General features: G+C 51.9%; 1 protein-coding gene across 6 annotated transcripts in view; it reads right to left on the reverse strand.

Moving 5' to 3' along the window:
- The window catches only part of LOC132459938 (membrane-associated phosphatidylinositol transfer protein 2-like), a 54509-nt gene that overhangs the window by 7933 nt on the left and 20020 nt on the right, over positions 1–26556 (reverse strand). Inside the window, exons 2-20 of one of the 6 annotated variants that reach the window (XM_060054836.1) lie at positions 24580–24884; positions 18737–18951; positions 17615–17736; positions 16886–17119; positions 16085–16429; positions 14333–14431; positions 10472–10576; positions 10294–10358; positions 9892–9963; positions 8555–8799; positions 7869–8058; positions 7495–7614; positions 6951–7171; positions 6318–6493; positions 5073–5243; positions 3959–4111; positions 2665–2829; positions 874–1161; positions 85–233 (exon numbers count right to left, since the gene is read on the reverse strand). In XM_060054836.1, coding sequence (XP_059910819.1) covers positions 85–233; positions 874–1161; positions 2665–2829; positions 3959–4111; positions 5073–5243; positions 6318–6493; positions 6951–7171; positions 7495–7614; positions 7869–8058; positions 8555–8799; positions 9892–9963; positions 10294–10358; positions 10472–10576; positions 14333–14431; positions 16085–16429; positions 16886–17119; positions 17615–17736; positions 18737–18951; positions 24580–24657 — 3213 coding nt within the window. In that variant the 5' untranslated portion in view covers positions 24658–24884. Of the gene's footprint in view, positions 1–84; positions 234–873; positions 1162–2664; positions 2830–3958; positions 4112–5072; positions 5244–6317; positions 6494–6950; positions 7172–7494; positions 7615–7868; positions 8059–8554; positions 8800–9891; positions 9964–10293; positions 10359–10471; positions 10577–14332; positions 14432–16084; positions 16430–16885; positions 17120–17614; positions 17737–18736; positions 18952–24579; positions 24885–25214; positions 26056–26556 lie in introns of those variants that run through there. The other 5 variants (XM_060054832.1, XM_060054831.1, XM_060054833.1 and 2 more) reach the window with 5 other exon arrangements.

Raw genomic sequence — 26556 nt, forward strand, 5'->3', positions numbered from 1 at the left:
TGACTCGTGTTCCCCACAGAGTGCGCCGTCCCGGGGGGGGGGGGGGGGGGGGGGTCGGTCTTAGAGCTCCAGCCCGGGTCTTACCTGCCGCAGCAGGAAGGACACCACGTCGGTGGACTCCCAGTAGGAGGCGTGGAAGAGGTGCGGCAGCGCCACCGTGGGGAAAGCCGTGAGCGCGTCCGGACAGTACAGCGCAAAGTCCATCCGCTTTGTGCCCCACCAGCGCGCTGCGACTGACGGGAGAACCACAGTGTTACGCACGGGGAACACTGAACCACGTGGTGGGTCGGGGCTAATCAGGGGGATGGGAAGCGCCTTTCAGCACCGGAGTGTTCTCCTCCACATACACACTGGATTCAACCTTCCAGCGTGTAGCGCAGGATTAATGCCCTTTGAGGAATCGTTAGAAATCACGTTGGAAGAGGATTCGTAAAAACGAGAGGAGAGCAAGACGAGCTGCCTACCGCTGGATCTGACCTGATTTATGATCCAGAAAAGGGATTAGAAGGGAGTGAGGAAGGATGGTTAATGTTGTGGAGGATTTTTCAGGCGTGAGCAAGGAAAGATCTGAAGAGAACCTTCTTATTGATATCCTGAACCAGGTTATGGAAAACTGATACGATCGCTCAGACATAATAAAACGGATCCCAAATGATTATGATCCGAGGCGCTGACGCAGAGAACGGCAAGAAAACCCAAACAAGTGAACAGCGCGAGTCCCAGCGAACACCATAAGCAGCACCAGCAGAAAGACAAAGCGGGGAGGGGGGGAGGAGTGGTGGGTTAGACTGAGGACGCGGCCAGAGGACAGAGGAGGCCAGAAGCTGCTGGCCGGCGACCGGAGGCCGAGCAGAGCCCCCGTCCCGGGAGTACCTTGGTCCACCTCGGCCTGGGAGTCCAGGGAGACCAGGTCCGAGAAGGCGTGGTCCAGCCCCACGGAGGGACACGACTCACACAGGCTGCTGGGGCCCCAGCCCGCGCAGCCCTCCTCACCAGGCTCTGGGGGAGGGGCCCGACCCGGAGCCGGGTCCGGGTCTGGGGGGCCTTGGAGCCGGTCCCTCCTACGTGTCTTGGGCGGACTCCTCAGGAAGAATTGCGACGAGAGGGCGAGTTGGGACAACAGGCTATACCTTTTGGATTGGTTAGTTTGGCTCGAGCGTTCTACGGACAAGGAGGGGAAATAAAGCATGAGAGATGATGAGCTGGTGAGCTGATGATGGCTACGAGACGATAACAGCTCTCCTAGGCGATAACAGGCACGGTGTGACAAATAACTCTCGGTGTCTCACACACAAATCAGCGCTGAAAAGGCTAGGTTACCAACGGTTAAAAGTGACGGTTTTCACAAAGCACGCAGCTTTCGGGAAGGTGGAACGTGTCTAGAGGCTAGAGCCTGCGCTCTTGTAAACATCCGAGAGGAAGTGCTGTAACTGAGGGAGGAAGGGGGAAGGGTCAGACAAAAACAGAACACAACAAAGGACTGGCCGCCTGAGCAACACTGCAAGAGGAGGGGGATGCAGGAGCGACCCAGGGGAGGCAGGGTCTGCATGCAGAACGCAAAACGGTTGATAAATGCAGCAACAGCGGATTGCATTTACATTGAGACAGTGGGTAAGAGTAACAAGGACATGTGTGAGAACCGAAGACATATACATCCCATATGCAGCGTCCACATACATCCTGCTATTGACCACATGACGAGCCCACATGACCGGAAGGCTGCCATCGGTTTCTTACCCTGGCTAAACCAAACCCTGACTGAACTAATGCATACCTAAATTCTAATAACTTCAGAGCTCAAACACAAAGACACTCTCTAATGCAACACATCAACATAGCTACAGCCTTTGCAGTTCTGACCTTATACCTTAACTTAACCGTCTCCATCACAGTAACCAAACATTTGACCTCAACATTACCAGCGCTTACAGAATACTTATGAAGAGGCTTATTTACAACCGTTTTCATCGCAGTTCTAGTCACACGCTTGTCTAACCAGAAGACATTTGGCCACCATGGGCTAGTCATGTTGCTAGAGGCAGCATCATGGCCTTGGATACTCTGCACCCGCTAGTCAGTTAGGTAGCTAGCTCCACTAAGCCTTGCTAGATTCTGCTAGCTTGGTTAGCCCCAGTTTATCAAGTTAGCTATGAGCTATGAAAAATCCTGTAAAACTTGGACCATGTCTTTGGTCAAGGGTTTGCATTCATTCATATCTGGCCAATGAAGTCAATGGTCCAACTTCTTTGGGATCCCTCAACGATTTTCATGACACGCGTATGAAACATACAAAATAATTTATCGAACAGCTAGCCTGTTTAGCGCCTGTTCGTCTAGCTAGATTCTGCTAGCCTGGTTAGCTCCTGTTTATCTAGCTAGATTCTGCAGGCCTCTTTGGCTCCTGTTTGTCTAGCTAGATTCTGCAGGCCTCTTTAGCTCCTGTTTGTCTAGCTAGATTCTGCTAGCCTGTTGTCTCCTGTATGGCCTGTGAGATACTGTGTGTGTAGAGTCAGAGTGAGAAGAGGCTGAGACATAAAAAAGAGAGAGAAAGAGAGTGAAGGGAGCGTGAGAGTGTTTTTTGCGAGTGAGAGAGTGAGAGCGAGAGGGAGAGAGAGGAGAGGGAGGGAGAGAGAGGAGGGCCGCATGTTGGGGGTGATAACTTACTGTTGGCTATGTTGGTGGCAGTGTAACTGTCTGCCATCCCTGACACCTGGCTGGCCATGCTGACCTCACTGGCCCGCCGCAGGCCCCTGGAGTGGGGGCCCGGTACGGGGGAGGTGGGGTTCGAACTGTCCATGAAGACACCACCATGAGACTGAACAACATCCGCTATTGAGCCAAAACAAGGAGATCCCGTTAGACACAGACGCCCCAGGGAGGAGGGGGGGGGGGGGACAAGGGATGGTCAAGGGGAGGCGATGGCGCCCCAGAGATGAGACGTACAACACTGGGGTTACGAAGAGACGTGGAAACACTGTGGTTATATGAAGACATGCCCTTAAGGTTTCCACGGAGCGGCCAGATGTAGACGATCTCTGATACAGCCCTGAAGGTCTTGTATGCTCACACAGTGCTGATAGTACTGTGATCTGGTCAAGTGCACATTAGTCATTCAAGCATTTTGACCTTAAAATGACTAATAGAGGTCATAGAACTCATACCGACCTTTGCCGTGGAAACATTATGGGATTGGCATTCAGCGCAAACACATTCAAAGCCCGCTTGAAACAAGGTCATCAAAAAGAAACGCTTGTGACCTTGTGACCGCAGGACCGCGGCAAGAACACACAAAAACAAGACCACAAACACACACATGTTTTAGAAGGTCACCCAGCTTCTCCATGAGCAGGTTGGGGATAAGTGTAACTTTTGCGTTTCCAAGGGTATATATTTATATTGGCATATCCGGGGAGAGTCCGATATAGGAGGGTCCTCCTCAGAACCAGTTTGCTAAAGACTGAGAAAATTTCTTAACCTTTCTTTGAGAATCGGTTTTGTTCTTCATCGAGTAAACTGCGTATTTGAGTGGTAACGTGCACGTGGGGAGCGTGCACACTGGCACAGAGAGAGCAGCACTAGGCAGCGAGATGCACTCACTATCAACATCGCAGATGCCCTGAACGTGCCTCACTCACGACACAACAGAGCAAACCAAAGCAGTGGAAACGGGGAAAGGACAGGCGATGAAACACACTGGAGGAAGCAAACACACACACGCGGTGATGTAGATGGGGCCGGGGGTGGTGACGGAGGGGCCGATACAGGAGAGGCTACACACACACACGCGGTGATGTAGATGGGGTCGGGGTGGTGACGGAGGGGCCGATACAGGAGAGGCTACACACACACACACACACGCGGAGATGGGGATGGGGAGGTGGCGATGGCGGCGGAGCCGGCACGGTGATGGGGATGTGGTAGGCGGCCGGAGGTGGTAGATACAGGAGAGGCTACACACACTCCAGGGTGGCGGGCGGGGCCCTGGGGGGCCCGTCCGGCCAGTGGAGCAGCGGCACGGGGAAGCAGGTCTCGCTGATGGTCTCCGGGTAGCGCAGCGCCAGGGGAGGGGCAGGGTCGAGCAGCAGGGGGGCGTTGCTCTGCACTGTCTCCACTACCGGGGGGGGGGTTGAAGTAGGCGTGGGGGTCGTGGAGGGGTGGGGTGGGGTGAGGTCCGGGTGAGGTAGGAGTGGGGGTTTAAGGTGAGATAAAGGTGGGGTTGAGGTCAGGGGAAGAGGTTGGGTGAGGGATGGGGTAGGGGTGTGGTTGGTGTGGGGGGGGGGGGGGTAAGGTAGTGTGAGAGATGGGGTAGGGATCGGGTTGGGGTCAGGGGGAGAGGTAGGGTTTGAGGTGAGGTAAAGGTTGGGTTGAGGTCAGGGGGTGAGGCAGGGTGAGAGATGGGGTGAGAGGTGGGGTAAGGGTCGAGTTCAGGAAGTTAGGGGGCCGGGTCCCGGAAGACGCAGGAGCAGGAAACAGGGAGAGGAGAGGAAGGACAAGGAGGAAGACACAGAAGAACAGATGAGGAACAGGACATGGGTGCCGGGTGGAGCTCTAGACCTCTGCATGCGGTACGCTGCCGCCACACACACCAGCAGAGAACCCTTTTCCATCTCCCGGTTCCCAGACAGCCTACGCCCTACTACGCCCTATCGTGAACCTAAGATGATCTTCATCTTGTTGGGGTGAATCTCAACAAAACATTTTGCCCCGTACACCCTAGAGGACCAGGGGTGTGGTCGGCGAGGAGAGCTTATCGCAAAAAAAAGAAGAAGGCGTAATGAACTGCATTTATACTGCACTTTTCTCACCAGCGGCCACTCAAAAGGCTTACGATATTGGCTAGCATTCACCCGTCCATGCACACATTCCCACACCGACGGCGGTGTCAGCCATGTTAGGCGACAGCCAGCTCGGCAGGAGAAGTCAGGGTTAGATGTCTCGATCAGGGACACCTCGACACTGGGAGGAGTCGGGGGTCGAACTGGCAACCCGCTCCACCTCCGGAGCCACATGCCGCCCCCAATCGCGTTGGCCCGAGTGTATCTAATCAACGGGCTGCATCCATCGGGGCTCACCCAATAGGGCGGAGTTCCCGTCGCCCAGGGGGAAGCGCTGGTAGCGGGGCACGTTGAAGGGGGGCAGCAGGTGGAACTTCTTCTCCAGGAGGGGCTCCAGGCGAGAGGCCGAGGGGTCCGCAGGGTGGAACAGGTTGTACACCTGCTGGCACGCGGGCCTCAGCGTGGCCACTAGGGGGAGACGGAGAGACACTGGTTACTGCTTTGGCATTGGAACATGTTTATCTTAGAGAGAGGGAAAGAGAGACAGAGAGAGAGAGAGAGAGCGAGGGACAGAGAGAGAGAGCGAGGGACAGAGAGAGAGAGGAAGGTAGAGAGAGAGGAGAACTGTGCATCTACTGAAATCCTCTGCTACAATATCTATTCTATTTCTCTTAAACTTTAGAAAGTTGAACCTCAAGACCATCATAAGAACATCTAATGTAGCATGAGGTCTGTCTTATATATTAAATATAGGAATCCTTATCTTTTATATTGGTTTGCATTCACATTTCCAGTTTGACGCGTGCACACAAAAGACCACCTTGTTGATAGGTTCATGTGCCTAGGTTCATGTTCATGGGTTCATATTCGAAGGTCATGTTCACAGGCGTACCTGTGTGACGTCCTGCTCACAGTCTGTGTTTACAGCAGGTGAATGGTGTATGCAGTCTGCTGTATTCTGAGATGAATCCCTAAAACTAAACCCCTATCCTATCATCAGCTTTAACCCCGGGGACCTTGAAACTAGTGGAGAATGTGTGACCTAATCCTTCTTTCCTTTGCGTGTGAAAGTATAGCCTGACCTAAAGGCGTGTGAGGACTAAACATAAAAGACCGAAAATAAGGTTTGGGGATCCAAAGAAACGCCTGCTACTCTGTGTGCTTTGCTCTGTTAGAACAGGATTATCTTTCCTCAAACATGAGACGATGTGCTGTTTGCTTTGGGTGGAACACCGCCATATTAGATTCCTACGCTATCATGTCCTGTGTCTCTACTCCTCATAAGGGCATATGATCTGACTCGAGCAAGAGCAACACAAAGCAGGCGGATGAAGTCAGATATCAGAGCGTCTCCACACGGCCTGGAGGTCCTGGAGACTCCCCTCTCAGATTCACTCTCTGTTCCGCTCCCATGACGGTGCACCAAACTAAGTTCATGTGTTCATCCTGCTCCCTGCTCTAACACACACTCACTGAGGCAATCTGAGAACTGGGTCAGTGAGGATCTAAAAGGAGCCCTTTGTCCCTCCCCTCCCTGCTTACCGTCCATCACGGGGATGACCGTCTTCCGCAGGGCGAGCACCAGCCCCAGGGGGGAGCCGAACATGAAGAAGTCTGACACCTCGAACTCAAACTTCCCCAGGGCGCCGGCGTCCAGCATGGTGCTGCTGCTGGAGCGCCGCGACACGCCGTCGCTGCGCAGCACGTTGGAGTGCAGGCTGGAAGCAGTCAGTTAGTAGTTAGTTAGCAGTTGATGCTAGTCGATACCTCTCAAGGCGGGTCAACGCTAGTCAAGGCTAGTCAACGCTAGTCAATGCTTGTCAACGCTAGTCAATGCTAGCTAAGGCTTGTCAGTGCTATTCAATGCTAGTCAAGGCTTATAAATGCTAGTTAATGCTAGTCAATGCAAGTCAATTGAAGCTAGCCTGCTGTTTGTGAATGCCACGAAATATTTAGAGTGGCGAAAGAAACGGTAAAGTCAAGTTGAAAAAAGTTAGTGATCGTGAGACAGAGATGGAGCAGCATTATGTGCTGGAGATGCATTGAGTGCATCACCATGCTATTGCTCCATGCTAGCATGGAGCAATAGCATGGTGATGCTAAGAACATCAGTGCATCACCATGCTAGTTAATTGACTAGCATCAACTAGCACACACAGCACACAGTACACCCACCTGGACAGGAAGGCGTGGTGCTGCTTGATGGTGTCCACCTCGTAGGTGCCGGAGTCGCTCCTCTTGCGGGTCAGCGGTTTCTTGGTGTCCTCGGAGGCGGAGGAGCCGGAGCGGGGGATGTCTATGTTGCTGCGGCTGAGGTGGCGGCTGGCCTCCAGGCCGGGGGACATCAGGCCCTGCCCGCAGGGCACCATGAAGCCCGGAGACAGCAGGTCCTGGTCCTGTTACAGAACGATGAGGGGAGCCCGTTTCACTGGCAGGAAGGGAGCTTCCTCACGGAGGGGCTTGCTCAAGAGCACCCGGGAGAAGGATGAAGGTCTACCAGGGAACCAATACGCACCAGACGGGACGTTCCCCTATAGGAACTATAGCAAGGCATCAGAGGACGGTGGGACAGATAGAAGACAGTTCTAGCTAGCGAGCCTCATGGATAAGGGAGAATGGAGAGGTGGTCTCCTACCTGCAGCCTGACCACCTCATGGATGAGAGATTGATAAGAGGTGGCCTCATGGATCAGAGATGAATGGGGGGGGGGTGGTCCTACCTGCACGCTGACCACCGACCCCCTGCGGCTGCTGTTCTGGCTCTCGTTCACCGTCTGGTTGCTGGTGCAGAGGGCGTCGAAGCCCAGGATCCCGCCCACGCAGTCCCCGATCAGACACACCTGGGGACAAGAACCAGTCGCTGTTTACCCCCACTGCATTTAGGGGCTCCTGACTCTCCCCTTACCCCCACTGCATTTAGGGGCCCCTCTGGCTCTCCCCTTTCCCCCCACTGCATTTAGGGGCCCCTCTGATTCTCCCCTTTACCCCCACTGCATTTTGGGGCCCACTCTAACCCTCCCCATTCTCCCACTGCATGTATCTTCCCATGGTCCCAGTGCAGGCTCCCATCATGGTCCTAGTGCGTGGAGCTCACCTGGCCGGAGAAGGAGTCTCCGTTGAGCGAGCGCAGGAAGTCGGCGTACACCTGGTTGGCCCGCAGCACCACGGTGGCCACGGCCTCCTGGTACTGGGGCGAGGAGGTGGCCAGCAGGGGCAGCGCGGCCAGGGGGATGTGGTCCTGGCTGCTGGACAGACAGCCCTCGTCGTAGCTGTACGGACTCAGACTGCAGCACAGAGCAGCGTGTGTTACGATAATAACCCTGACGTGGTGGTGCACTCCAGAGCCTATGAGTCTGGGTTTATCTCTACGTGTTTATCAACCAGACGGCAGCCAATCAGAGAAATGCAGTGCAAAAATAAACCTTGATTCCTCAGTGCTTTTCACAGGCCCTTTGAATCTTAATTTACTCTCTGTATATGGCCTTTTTTCTATATATGTGTGTACAATAAATATCTGTTTACACATGTTAATTTGTTGTTGACTGTGTGTGTGTGTGTATATGTGTGCACGCGCGTGTGTGTGTGTGTATGTATAATGTATGTACTTGTGTGTGGGTGTGTGTGTGTGCGAGCACATGTGTATGCGTGTGCGTGAGTGTGTGCGTATGCACGTGTATCTGTGCGTCATGCGGGCGTGCATGTGTGTATGCGTATACGTCCGTGCGTGCGAGCATGCCTGCGTCCATGTGTGCGTGCGTGTGCGTGTCCGCGTGTGCTCACTTGGAGACCAGGCTGAAGGCCTCGGCGCAGATGGCGGGGCAGGGCACCAGGCGCAGGGCGATGCGGCCCAGCGCGGTGGGGTAGTGCACGCGCATCACGCCCTCGAAGGCCCCGCTCAGCGTGTTGACGTCGGCCTGCTTGCTGCTGGCCTCCCCCCCGCCCGTGTCCAGGATGTTGCCCCCGTGCAGCACCAGAATCAGCACGTGGATGTTAGAGGGCTGCAGACCCTGCTGGGACGAGCAGTCCTGCACACACACACATACATGCACACACACACACACACACACACACACACACAGATACACGCACACACACACACACACACACACACACACACACGCACACACATGCAGAGGTAAGACCAGGTGAGAAGAGACAGGGAGGATGAGGTAGCTCAGGGATTTGTTAAAGGTCACAATAGAAGGGCAACGAAAATTGTTGGTAAAAAAAAAGCATGACAATAAAACTCAAACAAATACACAGGAATTGACTAACACAATACCAAGTGGATCAGGGCCCAGCCCTCCTGGCGGAGCTGTTTCACTGCAGTGATGATCATTTAACCTTTCCATCAGTAACAGTCCTGCTGCCGGTATCATAATTGTTGGGAGTTATGGCGTGATTGTGCTGACTCAAGACCAGCCCTCGCTCAGCTTTTGTGTCCATCTTTACAAAAACTGACCGCTGGACAAAGAGGCATACGCAACCACTTCAATGCTGTTCTGGACTGTTGACATGGCTTCCATTCATCCCCTTGACCTCCAACATTATACACTTTATAAAGGGGGCGTGTTCTGGACAAGCCCAAGTGCATGCTGGGATATAACATCGTTTTGGACACCCTTACATCTCCCTTAAGGGTTCCAATATTTACAAAGAGCAACTATGTTCAACCAATTCCTACATTTAAACCGCTGTCAACTAAGGCCTCATGGCAGCAGGAAAATGGTGAACAGACCTCAAAGCTCTCATCATGTTTCCAAACGAAGGTTCATGGCCCACCAGGGGGCTTCTCTAGACCCTCTGATACATCCTCAAACCCCCCCAAATAAACAACAACAAACACGACAGCAGCCACGCTATTCAGATAGTCGGACAGTTCTCAGAGAAGCAGCAAACACGTCACGGGTAACAGGTCACAGGTCACAGGTCACAGGTCACGGACAAACACGAGGGGGGCAGCTCCACAGGTGAGTTGTCGGGGGGAGAGCTGGGTTTGGGCAGAGGGGAGAACCAGCTCCCTGGGACAGGTTGTATCAGAAGCTACTTCAAGGACCACAATGCAGCAGGGCACAGGGGGAGGGGGGGGGGGGGGGGGCCACGACATGTTTACTTACTGACTGGTGTCGGGTAACGGTGATGGTGGGAATGGTAGAGCTAGCGGCTCGGCCTCTAACAGGGCCACGCATCTGAACACAAGAGGACAGAGAGGCTTGATGGACAGAAGCCCACCTCCAATCCCGGAGCAGAAATAGCATTTGCAATGACCCACGTTTCTCCAGCAGGGGACGCTGTTGCGGCAGATTCATTTTCACGTGGTGTTACTCTCAAACGCAACCGTTCCTAGTTTAAGAGTTGTGCTGTGCTTCTTCGATTTGACCGCACCTTTTGTTTAGTAAAATAAAATACAGGATGTTAAGCAGCTGCCTCTGGATCGGACCCTCCTTGAGACCTTTAAAAGAGGACACAGCGGAGGTTCTGCTGAGACCAAGACCTCGCAGAATGACAGGTGGGCCTACCTCGTCCAGTCGCTCCTCACTGGCGGTGCTTTCATAGTCCACTGTCATTTCCTTAAAGAGTTCACCTGCACACACACACACACACACACACACACACACAGAAAGACAAACTTTAACCACAATAAGGTCACAGAGAAGCAGGTGTTGTTTCATCACCGGGGCAGATCTTCGCTCCTACCCGACGTCCCGTCTGCGTCGGCGGCCTCGATTTTGTCCATGAGGTCGTTGGAGTTCCACTTGGAGATCTCCTTGGGGAAGACGTCCTCGTTGTCCGATAGGTCCTCTGGAGACACAGGAGAACACACAGGGTCAACTTCATGTTACGTTCTCCTCTGGAGATACAGGAGAAAACTCGTAGTCATTGGTCACCTTCATGTTATATATGCTCTCTTCTGGATGACCATGAGGAGAACACTCATGGTCAACTTCATGTTTTGTGTATTCTCCTTTTAAATCCCAAGGTGAACACCACCAGCTTCTTGTTGGAACACACCTCCTCACTGATCACGAGGCCTTTACTCAACCGAGCAACAACCCTCTGATTTAATAAGACATTGTTATCCCCTCCATAAGGAACCCTGCAGACTGCAGTTGAGTCTTCAGCGGTGGATACTCGCTCCATCAGCAGGAACATCCTGTATGATGACATCACTTCCTCCTACACATCGCTCCCCCACCGATGGCTATTGTACTCAGATGCGTCTCCTACTCAAGATTCCAAGATATGCCCTAAATGGCGTGCAGCATCATCCCAGCCCACCTGGGAGGATGTGCACACACAGATCTGAACAGCTCTGGGATTGTTTGAACCAGACCGAGACTGCATAAGCCCACTCTGTGGTAGGTAACTCTTAAGATCATTTGAACCAGCATGAATGTCCCACACTGTGGACGGTAACTCTGGGATCGTTTGAACCAGCCTGCATGGCCCACACTGTGGACGGTAACTCTGGGATCGTTTGAACCAGCCTGCATGTCCCACACTGTGGACGGTAACTCTGGGATCGTTTGAACCAGCCTGCATGGCCCACACTGTGGACGGTAACTCTGGGATCGTTTGAACCAGCCTGCATGGCCCACACCGTGGACGGTAACTCTGGGATCGTTTGAACCAGCCTGCATGGCCCACACCGTGGACGGTAACTCTGGGATCGTTTGAACCAGCCTGCATGGCCCACACCGTGGACGGTAACTCTGGGATCGTTTGAACCAGCCTGCATGGCCCACACTGTGGACGGTAACTCTGGGATCGTTTGAACCAGCCTGCATGGCCCACACTGTGGACGGTAACTCTGGGATCGTTTGAACCAGCCTGCATGGCCCACACTGTGGACGGTAACTCTGGGATCGTTTGAACCAGCCTGCATGGCCCACACTGTGGACGGTAACTCTGGGATCGTTTGAACCAGCCTGCATGGCCCACACCGTGGACGGTAACTCTGGGATTGTTTGAACCAGCCTGCATGGCCCACACTGTGGACGGTAACTCTGGGATCGTTTGAACCAGCCTGCATGGCCCACACTGTGGACGGTAACTCTGGGATCGTTTGAACCAGCCTGCATGGCCCACACTGTGGACGGTAACTCTGGGATCGTTTGAACCAGCCTGCATGGCCCACACCGTGGACGGTAACTCTGGGATCGTTTGAACCAGCCTGCATGGCCCACACTGTGGACGGTAACTCTGGGATCGTTTGAACCAGCCTGCATGGCCCACACCGTGGACGGTAACTCTGGGATCGTTTGAACCAGCCTGCATGGCCCACACTGTGGACGGTAACTCTGGGATCGTTTGAACCAGCCTGCATGGCCCACACTGTGGACGGTAACTCTGGGATCGTTTGAACCAGCCTGCATGGCCCACACTGTGGACGGTAACTCTGGGATCGTTTGAACCAGCCTGCATGGCCCACACCGTGGACGGTAACTCTGGGATCGTTTGAACCAGCCTGCATGGCCCACACCGTGGACGGTAACTCTGGGATCGTTTGAACCAGCCTGCATGGCCCACACTGTGGACGGTAACTCTGGGATCGTTTGAACCAGCCTGCATGGCCCACACTGTGGACGGTAACTCTGGGATCGTTTGAACCAGCCTGCATGGCCCACACTGTGGACGGTACCTGATGAGGGTGTAACGTGGAGTGAGGGTCAACATGGTCAACATGGTCAACCTTTTTTTCGGTATGATTTATAATGGGGACGTGAATAAACCACTTCCTCACCATACGTTAACATTCAAACCATTAGAGTGCTGTGATGATATGTATTGCGATTTTATAAATATTGCAGTTATGTCCATATTTATGTAATATGCGATAAGATATGTTTTGTGCGATTTTATAAGTATGGATTCATGTGGTTATGATGTGCCCTCAATTGATTTTATATGGAAGTGGCATATACCTAATATTATATTGGAATGATGTCATTATAGAATAACTTTCTATCTGTGTTTTTTAGCACAACTTTCTACCTCAGTGTTGCAATACTACGAGGATTCGATCCATAAATCTTACTAAACATGGACCTTCTCCCTTCTCTAAGACACACAAAGTATCAGGACAGGGATTCGGCTGTCCAAAGTAAAGGACTCTTTTGATTACCGTATCTGGGGTGTCAGTGATGCAGATAACCAATCCTTCCTAAATCGAACTAATGCCAACTAATATAAGCTAATAAAATCCTAAAAGAAATAATGTTGATTTCTTTTAGTTTACCTCTTTTTAAATTTGAAAAAAAATGTTTTCTGTATATGATTTGAAGGTAAAGGAGCCATCCTTAATACATGTTCACATGCTTTATGGACACTGGTATGCGTTTGTTAGTAACGTACTTGTAATTGTTTGTTGATAATCAAAAAAATTAAATAAGGGGGTATGCAATAGTGCTTGTGTAACATTGCAACTTTAAATGTGGTTGACTGATAGTACTGAACGGTATTCAATGCGATATTGCAACTCACAAAATGAATACGGTCAAATGAAAACATAAGGCAGTATACTTTAATGATTTCCGAATAACTTTTCTGACATGCATCCATGACAACCCACTTTCATCTTTATGCATCACTTGATGAATAATCATAATACTTGATAAGGAAGACTACGTCAGCAACATTAAAATATGGCATAGTTCTGCAAGTGGCTTTTATCCATAAATCAATACAGGCATAACTAGGAGTGAATAAGTCATTCTTCCACATGTACGCTTTGAGGCCCGCCGTGAGCCTGAGGAGACTCATGACTAATGCCGTTAGGCGGAGGTAGGGGAGGTCAAGTGCGTTTGACAGCATGAGGGATTGAGGGACCGATCGACCGATTGATGAGCCCAAGGAGACGGACGGGAGAAAGTGTTGCAGGAGTCTGACTTCAGGTCAAGCCAGCCAGCCCCACCTCATCTATTGCATCTGAAGGCCCAATGCATGCTGGGTATCTGAGAAGCTTAAGAACTGATCTGTGATTGAAAAGATGCATGCAGAGTCAGACAGGGATGGGGGGGGGACAGAGCAGGTAAGCAGCTAACATTAAAGCAGAAATACATGCAGGCCACATCTGGGGGTTTGGTGCCATCTAGAGGTTAAAACACACACACCACCGTACTGCCTAGCAATTAGCTATACAAAACACTCCTATGCACCCTCAGAATGTGTAGCTAAGATTTATCTTGCCCATTAATCACACACACACACACACACACACACACACACACACACACACACACACACACACACACACACACACACACACACACACACACACACACACACACACACTTAAGGGTGGAAAAACGTAGGAGAGAGAGCAGAGGACAGAGCTTTTATTTTCTCTCCCTTATCAAAGGTCAGAGCAGACCAAAACCCACGAGAACGCCCCTTTGTGGGGACCGGAGGTGCGTTGGAGCATGATGGGTAGTACTCTGATTTACCCTTAGATGGCAGCACACCCGGCCTGTTGTTACCCTGTAAAGCATGCGATGGCCTGTGCGTGTCTGGCTCTTTCTCTGGCAGTGTGACACACAAGCAGAAATGGCGCCTTACCGTGGGCATCGAAGAACTCCTCGTCGTCCGAGCTCTCCTCCGAGTCGCGGGCGATGCTCTGCATCCTCCACTCAGAGATGCTGTGGTGAGACGGGCTCACTGGAACACAGAGCACAGAGCTTACCGGGTGGACCGCTGACACACACACACACACACACACACGCACACACATCTGCTGACTAGTTCAAATATTATCCTATTATTAATTGGCAAACAATAACGAGGCAGCCCTGTCGTACAGACTCACAGAGTGAAGACTCCCCCTCCCCCCCCGCCATCAGTATCATGAGGACGGAGCGAGGGGGAGGAGAGGTCATCCTCCCAGGTTAAATCTGTGCTTTGAGGGTGTGAAGGACAGTGGTGGTGGGGGGGTGGAGGTGGTAGGGGAGGGGGGGTAGAGGGTGAAGGGGGCACAGCTGTGGCTGTCAGCACACAGGAGAAAGCGGCAGTGGTGAAGGGGGGGGGGGGGGGGGCGGCAATCCGCCTCCTCTGCCCTGTGATGTCACCGCAGCTAAAAATAACCTGGAGAAGCAGAGGCGGGTGGGAGCGAGGGGGAGAGAGAGAGACACAGAGAGAGAGAGAGAGAGAGAGAGAGAGAGAGAGAGAGAGAGAGACAGAGACAGAGACAGAGACAGAGACAGAGACAGAGACAGAGACAGAGAGAGAGAGAGAGAGAGAGAGAGAGAGAGAGAGAGACAGAGACAGAGACAGAGACAGAGACAGAGAGAGAGAGAGAGAGAGAGAGAGAGAGAGAGAGAGAGAGAGAGAGCGGGGGAGAGAGATAAGGCTATGAGGCAGGAGTGACACCACAGCGAGTGTTGGGGGGGGGGGGGGGGGAGGGGGGCTGTCCTGACATGTGGCTGGTGATGTCAGAGCCGCTGCAGCTAAAAATAGCTGTGGAGCGCTGCATTGGGGGCAGGGGGGTGAGGGAGGGGGTGAGTGGAGAATACAGCCCGGATACGGAGCTACGCATGGAGGAACCCCTCCGACAGGAGGAACACGGCCTCACTTTAACTGCTCACTGGAATTCAAAAGGAAGAGCTTTTCAAAACACCGGTGCTGTAATCTAACAATAACACCGACATACACCAAAGAGACCTGTTACGGCACTGACAACCCACACACACACACACACACACCTCCATCCACACACACACACACACACACACACCTCCATCCCCACACACACACACACACACACACACACACACACACACACCTCCATCCCCACACACACACACACACACACACACACACACACACACACACACACCTCCATCCCCACACACACACACACCTCCATCCACACACACACACCTCCCCACACACACGCACACCCTCACACAGACAACCCCCTACAACCCCTCAACCCCCCCCCCCCCCACACCCCCCCCCACACACACACACACACACACACACACACACACACACACACACACACACACACACACACACACACACACACACACACACACACACACCTCCATCCCCACACACACACACACACACCCTCACACAGACAACCCCCTACAACCCCTCAACCCCCCCCCCCCCCCCCCACACACACACACACACACACACACACACACACACACACACACACACACACACACACACACACACACACACACACACACACACACACACACACACACACACACACACACACACACACACACACACACGCCCCAGACAGACCCCCCCCCCCACACACACAAACCCCAACACCCCCAGCCCAGCCCGGGCCCTCACCTCCTCTCTTGGACGAGCGGGAGGAGCGGGAGGAGGTGGACCACTGCTTGGTGAGCGGGCCCCGGGCGTGCAGCGTGTCCCCGGAGGAGCCAGCCCCCCCCTCCTCCGCCTCCGGGCCGCCGCCGCCGCCACTGGCGCCGGCCTCCTTCTCGGCGTCCCCCGGCGAGGAGGCTCCGCCGTGGGCCTCCGCCGCCTCCTCCGCCTGGCTGAACTGGGCCATCTTGGTGGCCAGCGCCAGCTGGGTCTCCAGCTCCAGCTGGCGGATGTCCTCCATGGTGAGGCCGTACCACTCGTCCTGCCAGCACCACGCCTGCCGGTGGGCCCGCACCATCACCTTCCTCAGCCCTGGAGCAAGGCAGCAGGGGAGAAGCTCAAACAGGGGGGGGGGGGCAGTGTGTGCTGCTGTGGCGGTCCCCGCTCGCGACCGGGCGGTACATACGGTTACCGTGGTGACAAGGCAAGGGGAGGAGGGGGGGAGGTTTCCCTTGGTAACAAGGCAAAGGGAAAAGGTGTCCCTGGTAACAAGCCAAGCTTCGTGTTCCGTCTCCTTGGTAACAAGGCACTAAACGACGTTCCCTTGGTAACAAGGAAATGAAGAGAGGTTTCCCTGGTTACAAAGCTAGCCTCCAAAGGCAAGTTTCCAGCTAAGTTTGTTCTGATAAAAACGTGGTTAAGTTTTGTCCGCCGCCGTGTCCCCAGCCTTTGACACGAGGGATTCTTACAGATATCAGATAGAAGGGGCTGCAGGGGGGGGTGGGGGGTGGGGTGGGTTCAACGGACCTGGGCGTCGGGGGTACCCACCTACGTCATGGATGAAGCGCTCGATCTTGGACTGCATGCCCCAGTAGCGGAACTCCACCTTGCACAGCTTGTAGGCACACATGACGGGGGTGTCGCCGGGCCCGCTGTTGTACTCCTCGATCCAGTCGTCCCTCAGGGGCCCCCGCTGCGTCTTGGCGGACTGGTAGAGGCGGGGGTCCTCCTCCGCCTTGTACTCGTGGGACGGGACGGGGTCCGTGACGATGTCGATGGGGTCTGGGAGAGGGGGGGCTCAGCGTCAGGAGGGGACGACGTCTCGAGACAGGAGGTCTGACGGAGGGGTCGGCGTTGGGCAGGAAAGGCTCTGCTCTGAACGTCTTCTCAGGGTTTCACCCTCAGTAAAGTCTCTCAGGGGGACCGCTCTCTTTCAGAAATACGGTGGCTGTTTAATCGTAATCCGAATTAAAAAACGTGTGGATGGTTCACCAAAGAACGCCACTATGATACGTATACCACATCATAACTGGGTGTCATCAATACTCAGTGCAAACGAACCCATACAAGAAACACTAACATGCGCTACCTGCAGTCACCACTAGTGGGCCTCACCTCCATCCAGACCTCATGACGGGCGGGTTGATAAACCAGGAAGTCAATATGACAGCTTTTAACATTACATCTCAACCATCCCGTCGTACACCACATGATGCCTGCCAAGTTCCAAGTGCGCACGGGCCCAGAGGGGGTCACAGAGGGGGTCCCCGGCCTCACCCAGGGTCCTCTGCCTCTTCTCAGCGGCCCCCATGTTGAAGACGTCTGGCTGGTTCCCCGTATCGGGCTTGTAGTGCGTCTCGATGTCGATGGAGAACTTCTCCACAAACGGACAGGTGTACCTTGAGGAGGAGGAGGAGGAGGAGGAGGAGGAGGAGGAGGAGGAGGAGATAATGAGAAGCTGATCATGGTCCATGGTGATGATGCTCGGACCAGCTGGAGGGGGGCTTTATCTTCTAGAACATCCAATGCATTCAGTGTGCTTGCATCACAAATAAACATAAGCCCTCGTTTCGAGACAAACAAACGGGGGCCCGATTTAGTGCCGGAGGGCCGGAGAATAAGAAGCTATTTTGAAAAGACATGACAGCTCCCACCCCCCCCCCCACGGCCCTCCCCCTCCCTCTCCGCAGGGAGAGTTGGAGCCAGGCCACCCCCACAGCCCTCCTCCTCCCTCCCTCAGCGCCAGGGCCCTCCTCCTCCCTGTCTGTTGAGAAGGAGAGTGAGGAGCCTGCTGCCAAGAGCCCCCCCCCCGTTTCATCAACATGACGATGGATGGTCTGGATGCAGCGGCCCTTTGGAAGACTCTGTGTTGGCTCAGGATGCCCTCTGGACAGACCAATCAATCAGGATACGCTCTGGACGGACCAATCAGGACGCCCTCGGAACCGACCAATCAGGACGCCCCCTGGGTCACCAATGAGGCGGGCCCAGCCGGAGCATTAAGAGGTGGCCGACATCAAACAGGGCAGGAGAGCAGCTGGCGGCTCGTCTCTTAAATGTCAATATCCTGTCAGCACCTCCAGACCTCCACAGGCCCCCCCCCCCAGCACTAATGAAAAGCCTGGCTGACGGGGGTCTGTTTCCTAATTGGTGCAGCAGAGACCAGAGAGGACGCATGGTCGCACGCCACCAGATGCTCACAAGTCCCCCTTCGTTCCATGAATGTTGTGGCGCCCGTACGGATGTGTACCCACGTGTCCTCAGATAGAAGACGCTTGAACAACACAACTGCTCAGTTGAGTTCACAAAACACCAAACAACGCATTCCTCTGACAGGTTCACGGATAAGAGAGTACTGAGTACTGGGGGGGGGGGGGGGGGGGGGGGGGGGGGAGTCACCTGGTGCGGGTGTAGGGGTAGGCGTTCCAGGACTCCTCCTCCACCCTCAGCGCGGCCTTCGGCAGGATGGAGCGGAACCAGCTGGGGATGTGCATGCCGATGTGGTAGACCTTGTGGGTGTACTGGCCGGCACCGCCCGGCCCGTCCTCGTACGGCTTGTTCTCCAGGATCTCCACGCCGCTGCCCTCGCCGCAGGTCTCCTCGCGGCTCTTTTTCTGGAGGAGGGAGTGGGGGGGGGGAGCAGTGCGACACGTTCAATGGGGCTGGGTATCGTGGCCAATGTCCTAAATCGATTCGATTTCGATTCATAAAAGGTTCTGAATCGAAATCGATTCGATTTCGATTCATAAAAGGTTCTGAATCGATTAATCCTGATTCGATTCAATCTGCTCTTAAATAATGAAAATGGCTCACCTGTGTTACAAAATACAAATGTACTTTCTTTTTCCTCTTCACCTTAAACAACAGGTTTTAAGTGCAAACTTTTAAGTTGGACAGTTTAAACTTGTCTCAAGTCGCAAAAGTGCAATTTCGAAATTAAAAAGGAATTGCAAGTGATATTGTACCTGAACTACAACATTCCATCACTGCAAATTGCATTAGCCATTGTTTATAAAAGTGCAAAAATAATAATGGTAACAAGAAATCTGAAAAAAAAAAAAGAAAAATGAAAATCGATCTCATGCCCTGTGAATCGATATCGCAAAATTTAAATGAAATCGATCCAAAATCGATTAAATCGATTTTTTTACCCAGCCCTGATGTTCAATGGCCTGAATTATACAGCCCTTCTCTAACCAGCGGCCAATCAAAATGCTTTACAATACTGCTTAATATTCACCCACCGACGGCGGTGTCAACCATGCAAGGCGACACCCTGATCATCGGAAGCAGTAAGGTGCCTTGCGTAGGGACAACTCGACAGCTAGGAGGAGTCTGGGATCGAACTAGTAACCTTGCGGTTGTCAACCCGCTCTACCTCCCGAGCCAAATTCCGGCCCAGTGCTGCTCTGGTTAATGCTCCTCCCAGCTTTATTAAAAACATCTGAACAAAGACACACACACACAAACACACCCACCCCAAGGGTTTCCTTTGGAGGCGGTGGAGCCTGAACACACAAGGCCCTCATTGACCTAGTTCAGCCTGCCTGTACTTTGGCAAACGTTGGTAGACCATTTGCATATTCCCATAATTAGCCGACGTTCTGGAGTCACGTAAACACTATTTGCAAAGCAGGAAGCCCCAATACCCAATCCTGGTGCCCCACCCTCTCTCTATTTACATCACACACACACACACACACACACACACACACACACACACACACACACACACACACACACACACACACACACACACACACACACACACACACACACACACACACACACACACACACACACGAGAGAAGGCCCTGGGCGTGGCTTAAGGATGTCACACACTGCAGTGTCGTCACAGTAACGACTGCTTCGCTGAGCGCTTTAAGAACAGACAGGAGGAAGTGTGCCTCTTCGTGATGTGAGCCCAGTGAACTCAGGGTTCAGACGTTTGGTACTTGTGTTCCGGAAATGACCGTCTCAGCGCCGCCCAACCACTCGTCCTCATCTACCAGTGAGGTCTTAAAACGGCTGCTTTTATATGCAAGCACCACAGAAAAACCTAACTTTTCCTTTTATAATGATCCATGAACATCATGTTTTATTGAACTGAGACATGATGTAGCTAGTACTTATTCTTGTACAAATAAATAACTTGAACTCTTAATCAATTATCGAAATTAGATTTGATACATTATCTGTAGAACCGATTGATATACCGGTACTAATTGTTGCAGCACTAATTTACAATGCTGAGCGATGCCATAACAGCGAATAACAATCCGAAGTAACGATTACATTCAATACCTTCAAACCCAGAGACAACAACATCCACCCAGGACCCATGAAGACCCAACAGCTCAACGTTTAGGACTGGAGCTCCACTTCAAGCTCAACAAGTGCATGGAGATTTTAAAATCAAATAAAAACGGGTACTAAATACATGGTCAGGCAGGCTTACATTTGAAAAGATGAGTACATGATGAGATGCAAAACTAAAAATATATTATAATGAGGAAGGAAAAGGCATGATGCTAATTATATTGCCAACCTCTAAGTATGCCAAAAAACTTGGTATATATTCCTCTTCCTCCCACTGCCTGAGACTGAGAGCCAAACAGAGAGAGCGAGCGACAGAGCGACTGAGACGCAGATACAGACACACAGAGTCAGAGACATGGTTGTCCACTTAATAAGGAAAGAGGTTTGAAGGGAAATGGACTCGTGGAAAGTAACAGTCCTTCTTTAAAGCCTCATTTAGTCCTTGTTGAGGAGGAGCAGAAAGTAGGAGCTGAACCCAAACCCATGTCTCCCAGTGCTACCAACATAATCCCAGGACTAGTGGAGTCTTTAAACAGCTAATACAAATGCCAGGGAAACATCAACATAGAGTCGACACACTCAACATTTTCCACTATTTCGTCTTCTGGGATGAGTGAGCTCTTTTAAAAAAAAATTATGTCAATATTTTTTCGGACCCTATATGCTCTGCAGCGTTGATAAGAGTGTGTGTGCAGAGGGGAACTAGAGGCCTCGCTGGCAGGAAGCGTGAGGTCACGTCCTGGTTGCCTCATGTGACCGCCACCGCTGAGGCCTTGTCGGCTCGTTTCCCCTCAAGAGGCTTCTGGACCAGACAGAGCTCAGCCCCCGCACTGCGACCCATACATCGTACAGGCGTCACTTCCCCCCTCACATCCTGCACTCGAGCTGCACTAGTGTGTCACAAAACCAAAACCACAGCGCTGTCAGAACCTGCTGTTGACCATCAACGAAAGAGGAGGCGGCCCTTGAAGGTCATGAGACACAAGTCACTGAAGACGGTGAAGGCATCACCCCCCCGGCCCACAGGGTGCCCGGCATTGGCTCCAGGGTCAACCCCCCCCCCCCCCGGGGTTTTGTTTGCATGCTGCAGTTGCCCTGGTAACCTTGCAATGAGGAGAGGGTGAATGGTTACCCTCGACAGTCCTCCTTTAACTTTAGAAAAAAAAGTTAGTTGCTTTCTTTCTAATCCCTTTTAAAAAATCTCTCTAGCCCCCTTCCCTCCCCCCCCCCTCTCTATCTCTCCCTCTTCTCCCTCCCCTCTCTCGGTGGTCAAAAACCGGACCACCGTCACACACCGGCAATGTCACGGTTGCCGTGGCGACAAAAGCCTGGCATCGGCATGGGCTGCAGGGGGGGGGGGTTACTGGCGGTCACTAATGGAAGAGTTCCCAGGTTCTCTCCTTTCTTCCTCTTCCGTCTGGGGCGCGCGCGGCGGAGAGGAGAAGCGGCTCGTTTCCTAGAGCGAGTGCTGAACCTCTAGCACTGGGGCTCTCTGGGAAACATGAGTAATACAGTAAGGCACTTTGGTGGTGCAAGTAGACACTATGAAGATGTAGCGCAACACAAGGCAGGCCTAACTACGTCAGTGGATTACACAACACGTCGTCAGCAGGTCCCTCTCCTCCACTTTGATCCACGCATGAATAATAGACGTATTTAGACTTCAAATTTAGCGATGCAGAGTATATTTTTACATTCAGGGCATTTAGCAGACGCTTTTATCCAATGTCAGACAAAAGAGAAACGACAATATATCGCTGACTGTGAAGTAAAGGTGTTCTTTGAACCAAGTGCCAAGCGCACTAACAATCGCTAGGTTAACCCATTTCCCGTATGTAACAAAGATAGCTAGGATAAGATGCTACACAATGCTAAGTACTATTTTTAAGTGTGTACATTAGTCTACAGCTACCAATACCATACATGTCCCAGGGCCTGACTCTCCCACCCTCAGACTAGGCCTGGGCCATAAAACAGTATAGATAGACTTTTGATCAATATCAATATAAAACATGTTCAATTAATATCTATAAGGGACTGGACCACCGAATCTGGGTTTGTTATACGAACACGGTTCCATACTTATTTACAATATTTGAGTGTTTTTCATTGTTGTATCGACATTGGAGTGTTTATCAATGAAGAACAGTGGACGGTCATATTAAGTGTTAAGCAGAAGTATTTAAATCCAGCATGGTCATTCCTAGTCTATTTAGCTCATTCAAATTATTAATATTTATCGATCAATATGAACAACTTATATCGTGATATGGCTTTCAGCCATATCGCCCGACGCCCATGCCTACCTCAGACCCTGACCTTGGATGTAAAAATACAGAGTGTGATTTCCTACTTCTTGTAGGTTCAGGCCAGCTTCCCCCTGAACCTGCCCATTCTCGCTCTTTTGATCCCATTAAACGGTCGTCTTGATTGGGCCTGCAGAACTACATTTGACTGGTAAAAACAGGCTCGCCGTTTACAGTCCACGCGTTCTGCACTAGCTGCATCTAAAGGCCATCCACCGGCTCCAGATAAATAAGCTATTCTTAGAAAATCGACAATACTTACGCAGGATAGTCTGCGCATTCCAGCATGGACTATCCTTGAAAAGTTAATGTGAAATGATCATCCCCATTTTTTACTTCTATAACATGCAGAGTGTAGTCCTCCCTCCATGCCCCCGCGGTTCTGACTACAGTAGCCCAGCGGCCTGGCCTGGTGGCTCCGCTGCAGAGAGCCGGGAATAGATGGGCACACGCTGTAGCCGCTATGGGAGGCTTCTGCTGAGCACGTCCTTCGCATTGCACCCAGAACACCATGAAACACTGAACTGAGGAAACTAGGCCATGGCAGGTGAGTGGTTAACACGAGGTGTCCTACTCCCTAAGCATGCCTCTTCAGGATGCAGAGTTTACCCACCTGCCACTTCACAGGAACGACAGGTGCGTCAGGGAAAATCTGATAACGTCCGTTAGAATTGAATGATGTTCATTATTTGTGTTATTTGAGTGAACCAGAATCTGCTGAACAATGACCAGTGATCTGGTTTGCAAAGACATCTCTCTTACATCCTATCCCTTCTCCATCCCAACCCGCCCTGTGTGTACAGTGAGCGGCTGCGTGGGAGTGGGAGTGGGAGTGGGAGAGTGGGAGGGATGGAGTGCGGGAGGACACAATCCTTTCCTGAATAGAAACAGACCCAGAAGAGAGTCCAGAGTAAGGGCTGTTCCTCGGTCGAAGGAACAATAGAACCTTTTGTTTCCTCCTTACTGTGATGCACTCGGGGTGAACTCTGTAAGCAATCGGCACGCTTTGGGAAACATCCTCCCTTTACAACGCCCTGTTCTGAGTGGGTCGGCACACTAAAATTGATGTTTCTGCATGACAGCATTTCAGGTAGAACGAGGCTTGTTGACGCTGGAGGCTCGCCCCCTTAAACTTCCTGTGATCTTATCATGTTTTCATTCCTGATAGCAAGTGTACCATCGCTCATATACAGACCAACACCGATTAAATAGTTATCTGTTGGGGATGTTTTGGTTTTGAACTTTTCTACTAACACCTAGTCTACCACTTTAGCTCACTGAACATGCATCAGTTCATGTTGTGGCCATTATTATTATTAATATTATTATTATTATTCACAAGTTATCCAGGAAGATATAGCCTTCAGCACCAACCTCAAATGCACTGGATGGCTTTACCCTCATTTCCAGCAAAGAAAACAAAAATGAAATGCACTTTTGAAACAAATTTCAGCCTGTCCTCTTCAGCCCCCGCCCGCTTGTAAAACCTGAGTCAGCTCTCCGGGCTTCTGGCATGTCTCCTCCCCTTGGCAAGGACCAATCACAGCGCTGCGTCCGGCAGTATGATACCCCGTTTCTCTGAGGAATACACACTCATCACCAAGGTAAGATGCTCACCTGGATCATGTAGAGCTGGGCGATGCGGTACTCCTCCACACTCATGGGCATGGGGATGCGGTACTCCTTGATCAGCATGATGGAGCTGGAGGAGGAGGAGGTGGGGCGTCTTCAGGGTGACCACCCAACGGGGCTCGGGGGAGTTAGGGAGGTGTAGAGGGAGAGAGGGGAGAAGAAAAGAGGGGGTAGAAGAGGAAGGGGTGAGGGGGAAGGGGAAGGGGGGGGGGGGGGGGGGGGGGGGTTCTTATTTGTGACCTGTCCGAATCAGCTCCTCCTCATGGATGGAGCCTCCGCATGGAAGGAGCCTGGGAAGGAAGGGGAGAGCGACGGACCGTGAGGCTTGTCCCAAATTTTGGGACAACGCTGCATAACGCTATATTTCTGATTACATAACTTCTTCTTTTAGCTTGCATATATTCCAGCACTGCATTTATATTGATCACACACAATACATTTGAGGAAGCACGCTTGAGGGCATGTCAATCAACAACACTTGAATAAAACGACAGCTAAATCTGCCCCTATAACAAAACACAGACAAAAAAAACAATCCATCACTAAAGTATCCACAGGTCGATTATACTCCAGTCCTGCAGGGACAAAGACGAACAGACGAGGCGTTTTGCGTTCAGTACTTTGCGCGGTTTCCTCGGACCAGAAGGTTCTCCGTGGGAATCGGCTGCATAACGGCACCAGCATCCAAGTGCAGCTCCCAGTAACAAGCGCGGTTGTCCGGGCTCAAGGATGAAGCTTTTTATAGGCAGCAGACCGCCCCGCGGCCGGTCGCCGCTCGCTGACCAAAACAAAGGCAATAACAGAAGGTCCCTCACACACCTTGAGCAGCATCACATGGCAAAGCTCAGCAATAAGAGGGATTACTGTTGTGCAGTGGGGAGAATTACATAACTCTCTAATTGCCACATATGGCCCAGGTTTACTGCTCCATGTAAATATAATTCCGCAGAATTACCCACAGAATTCCTGAACGATTTACATGTAGTGCATGAAAACAGAGAGTTGACCAGAACATTGAAGTGGCTGCCACGGTCACTAAATGTATATGGATACATTTGTTGGCCTTTATTGTTTGCTTGTTGCGGAGTTGTATCTTTTTTTTTATTATTTGTTGGCCTACTTAGGCTGATCAATTATGCTACGGTTGAAATTACAAAGCACTTCTATTTAATAGTCTTCAATGAAGACCGAACGTGTGAATTTCTTAAAGAACAGTTTACATTTTAGACTTGTTGGTCCCATGGATTACTAAACCTGCCCTCCATGTTGTGCTTGGTAGTTTTATGCAATATGTCCGCACTGTTCCTTCATCATGATCCAGTGTGTTACGTTATTACTCAGAATTCACCTCCCCCTCTTTACTGAGCCACAAAAGCTTGTGTACAAAGCTGATACCAAGGCGTTGCATTCTGGGTGTAGGGGCTGATACCAAGTCTACTGTTGCATTCTGGGGGTAGGGGACTGATACCAAGGCTGGTGTTGCATTCTGGGTGTAGGGGCTGATACCAAGTCTACTGTTGCATTCTGGGGGTAGGGGACTGATACCAAGGCTAGCGTTGCATTCTGGGTGTAGGGGCTGATACCAAGTCTACTGTTGCATTCTGGGGGTAGGGGACTGATACCAAGGCTGGTGTTGCATTCTGGGTGTAGGGGCTGATACCAAGTCTACTGTTGCATTCTGGGGGTAGGGGACTGATACCAAGGCTAGCGTTGCATTCTGGGTGTAGGGGCTGATACCAAGTCTACTGTTACATTCTGGGGGTAGGGGACTGATACCAAGGCTAGCGTTGCATTCTGGGTGTAGGGGCTGATACCAAGTCTACTGTTGCATTCTGGGGGTAGGGGACTGATACCAAGGCTGGTGTTGCATTTTGGGTGTAGGCGACAGATACCAAAGCTACTGTTGCCTTCTGGGTGTAGGGGACTGATACCAAGGCTGGTGTTGCATTCTGGGTGTAGGGG

Source organism: Gadus macrocephalus, chromosome 6 (assembly GCF_031168955.1).
Source record: "Gadus macrocephalus chromosome 6, ASM3116895v1".
NCBI classification, from domain to species: Eukaryota; Metazoa; Chordata; class Actinopteri; order Gadiformes; family Gadidae; genus Gadus; species Gadus macrocephalus.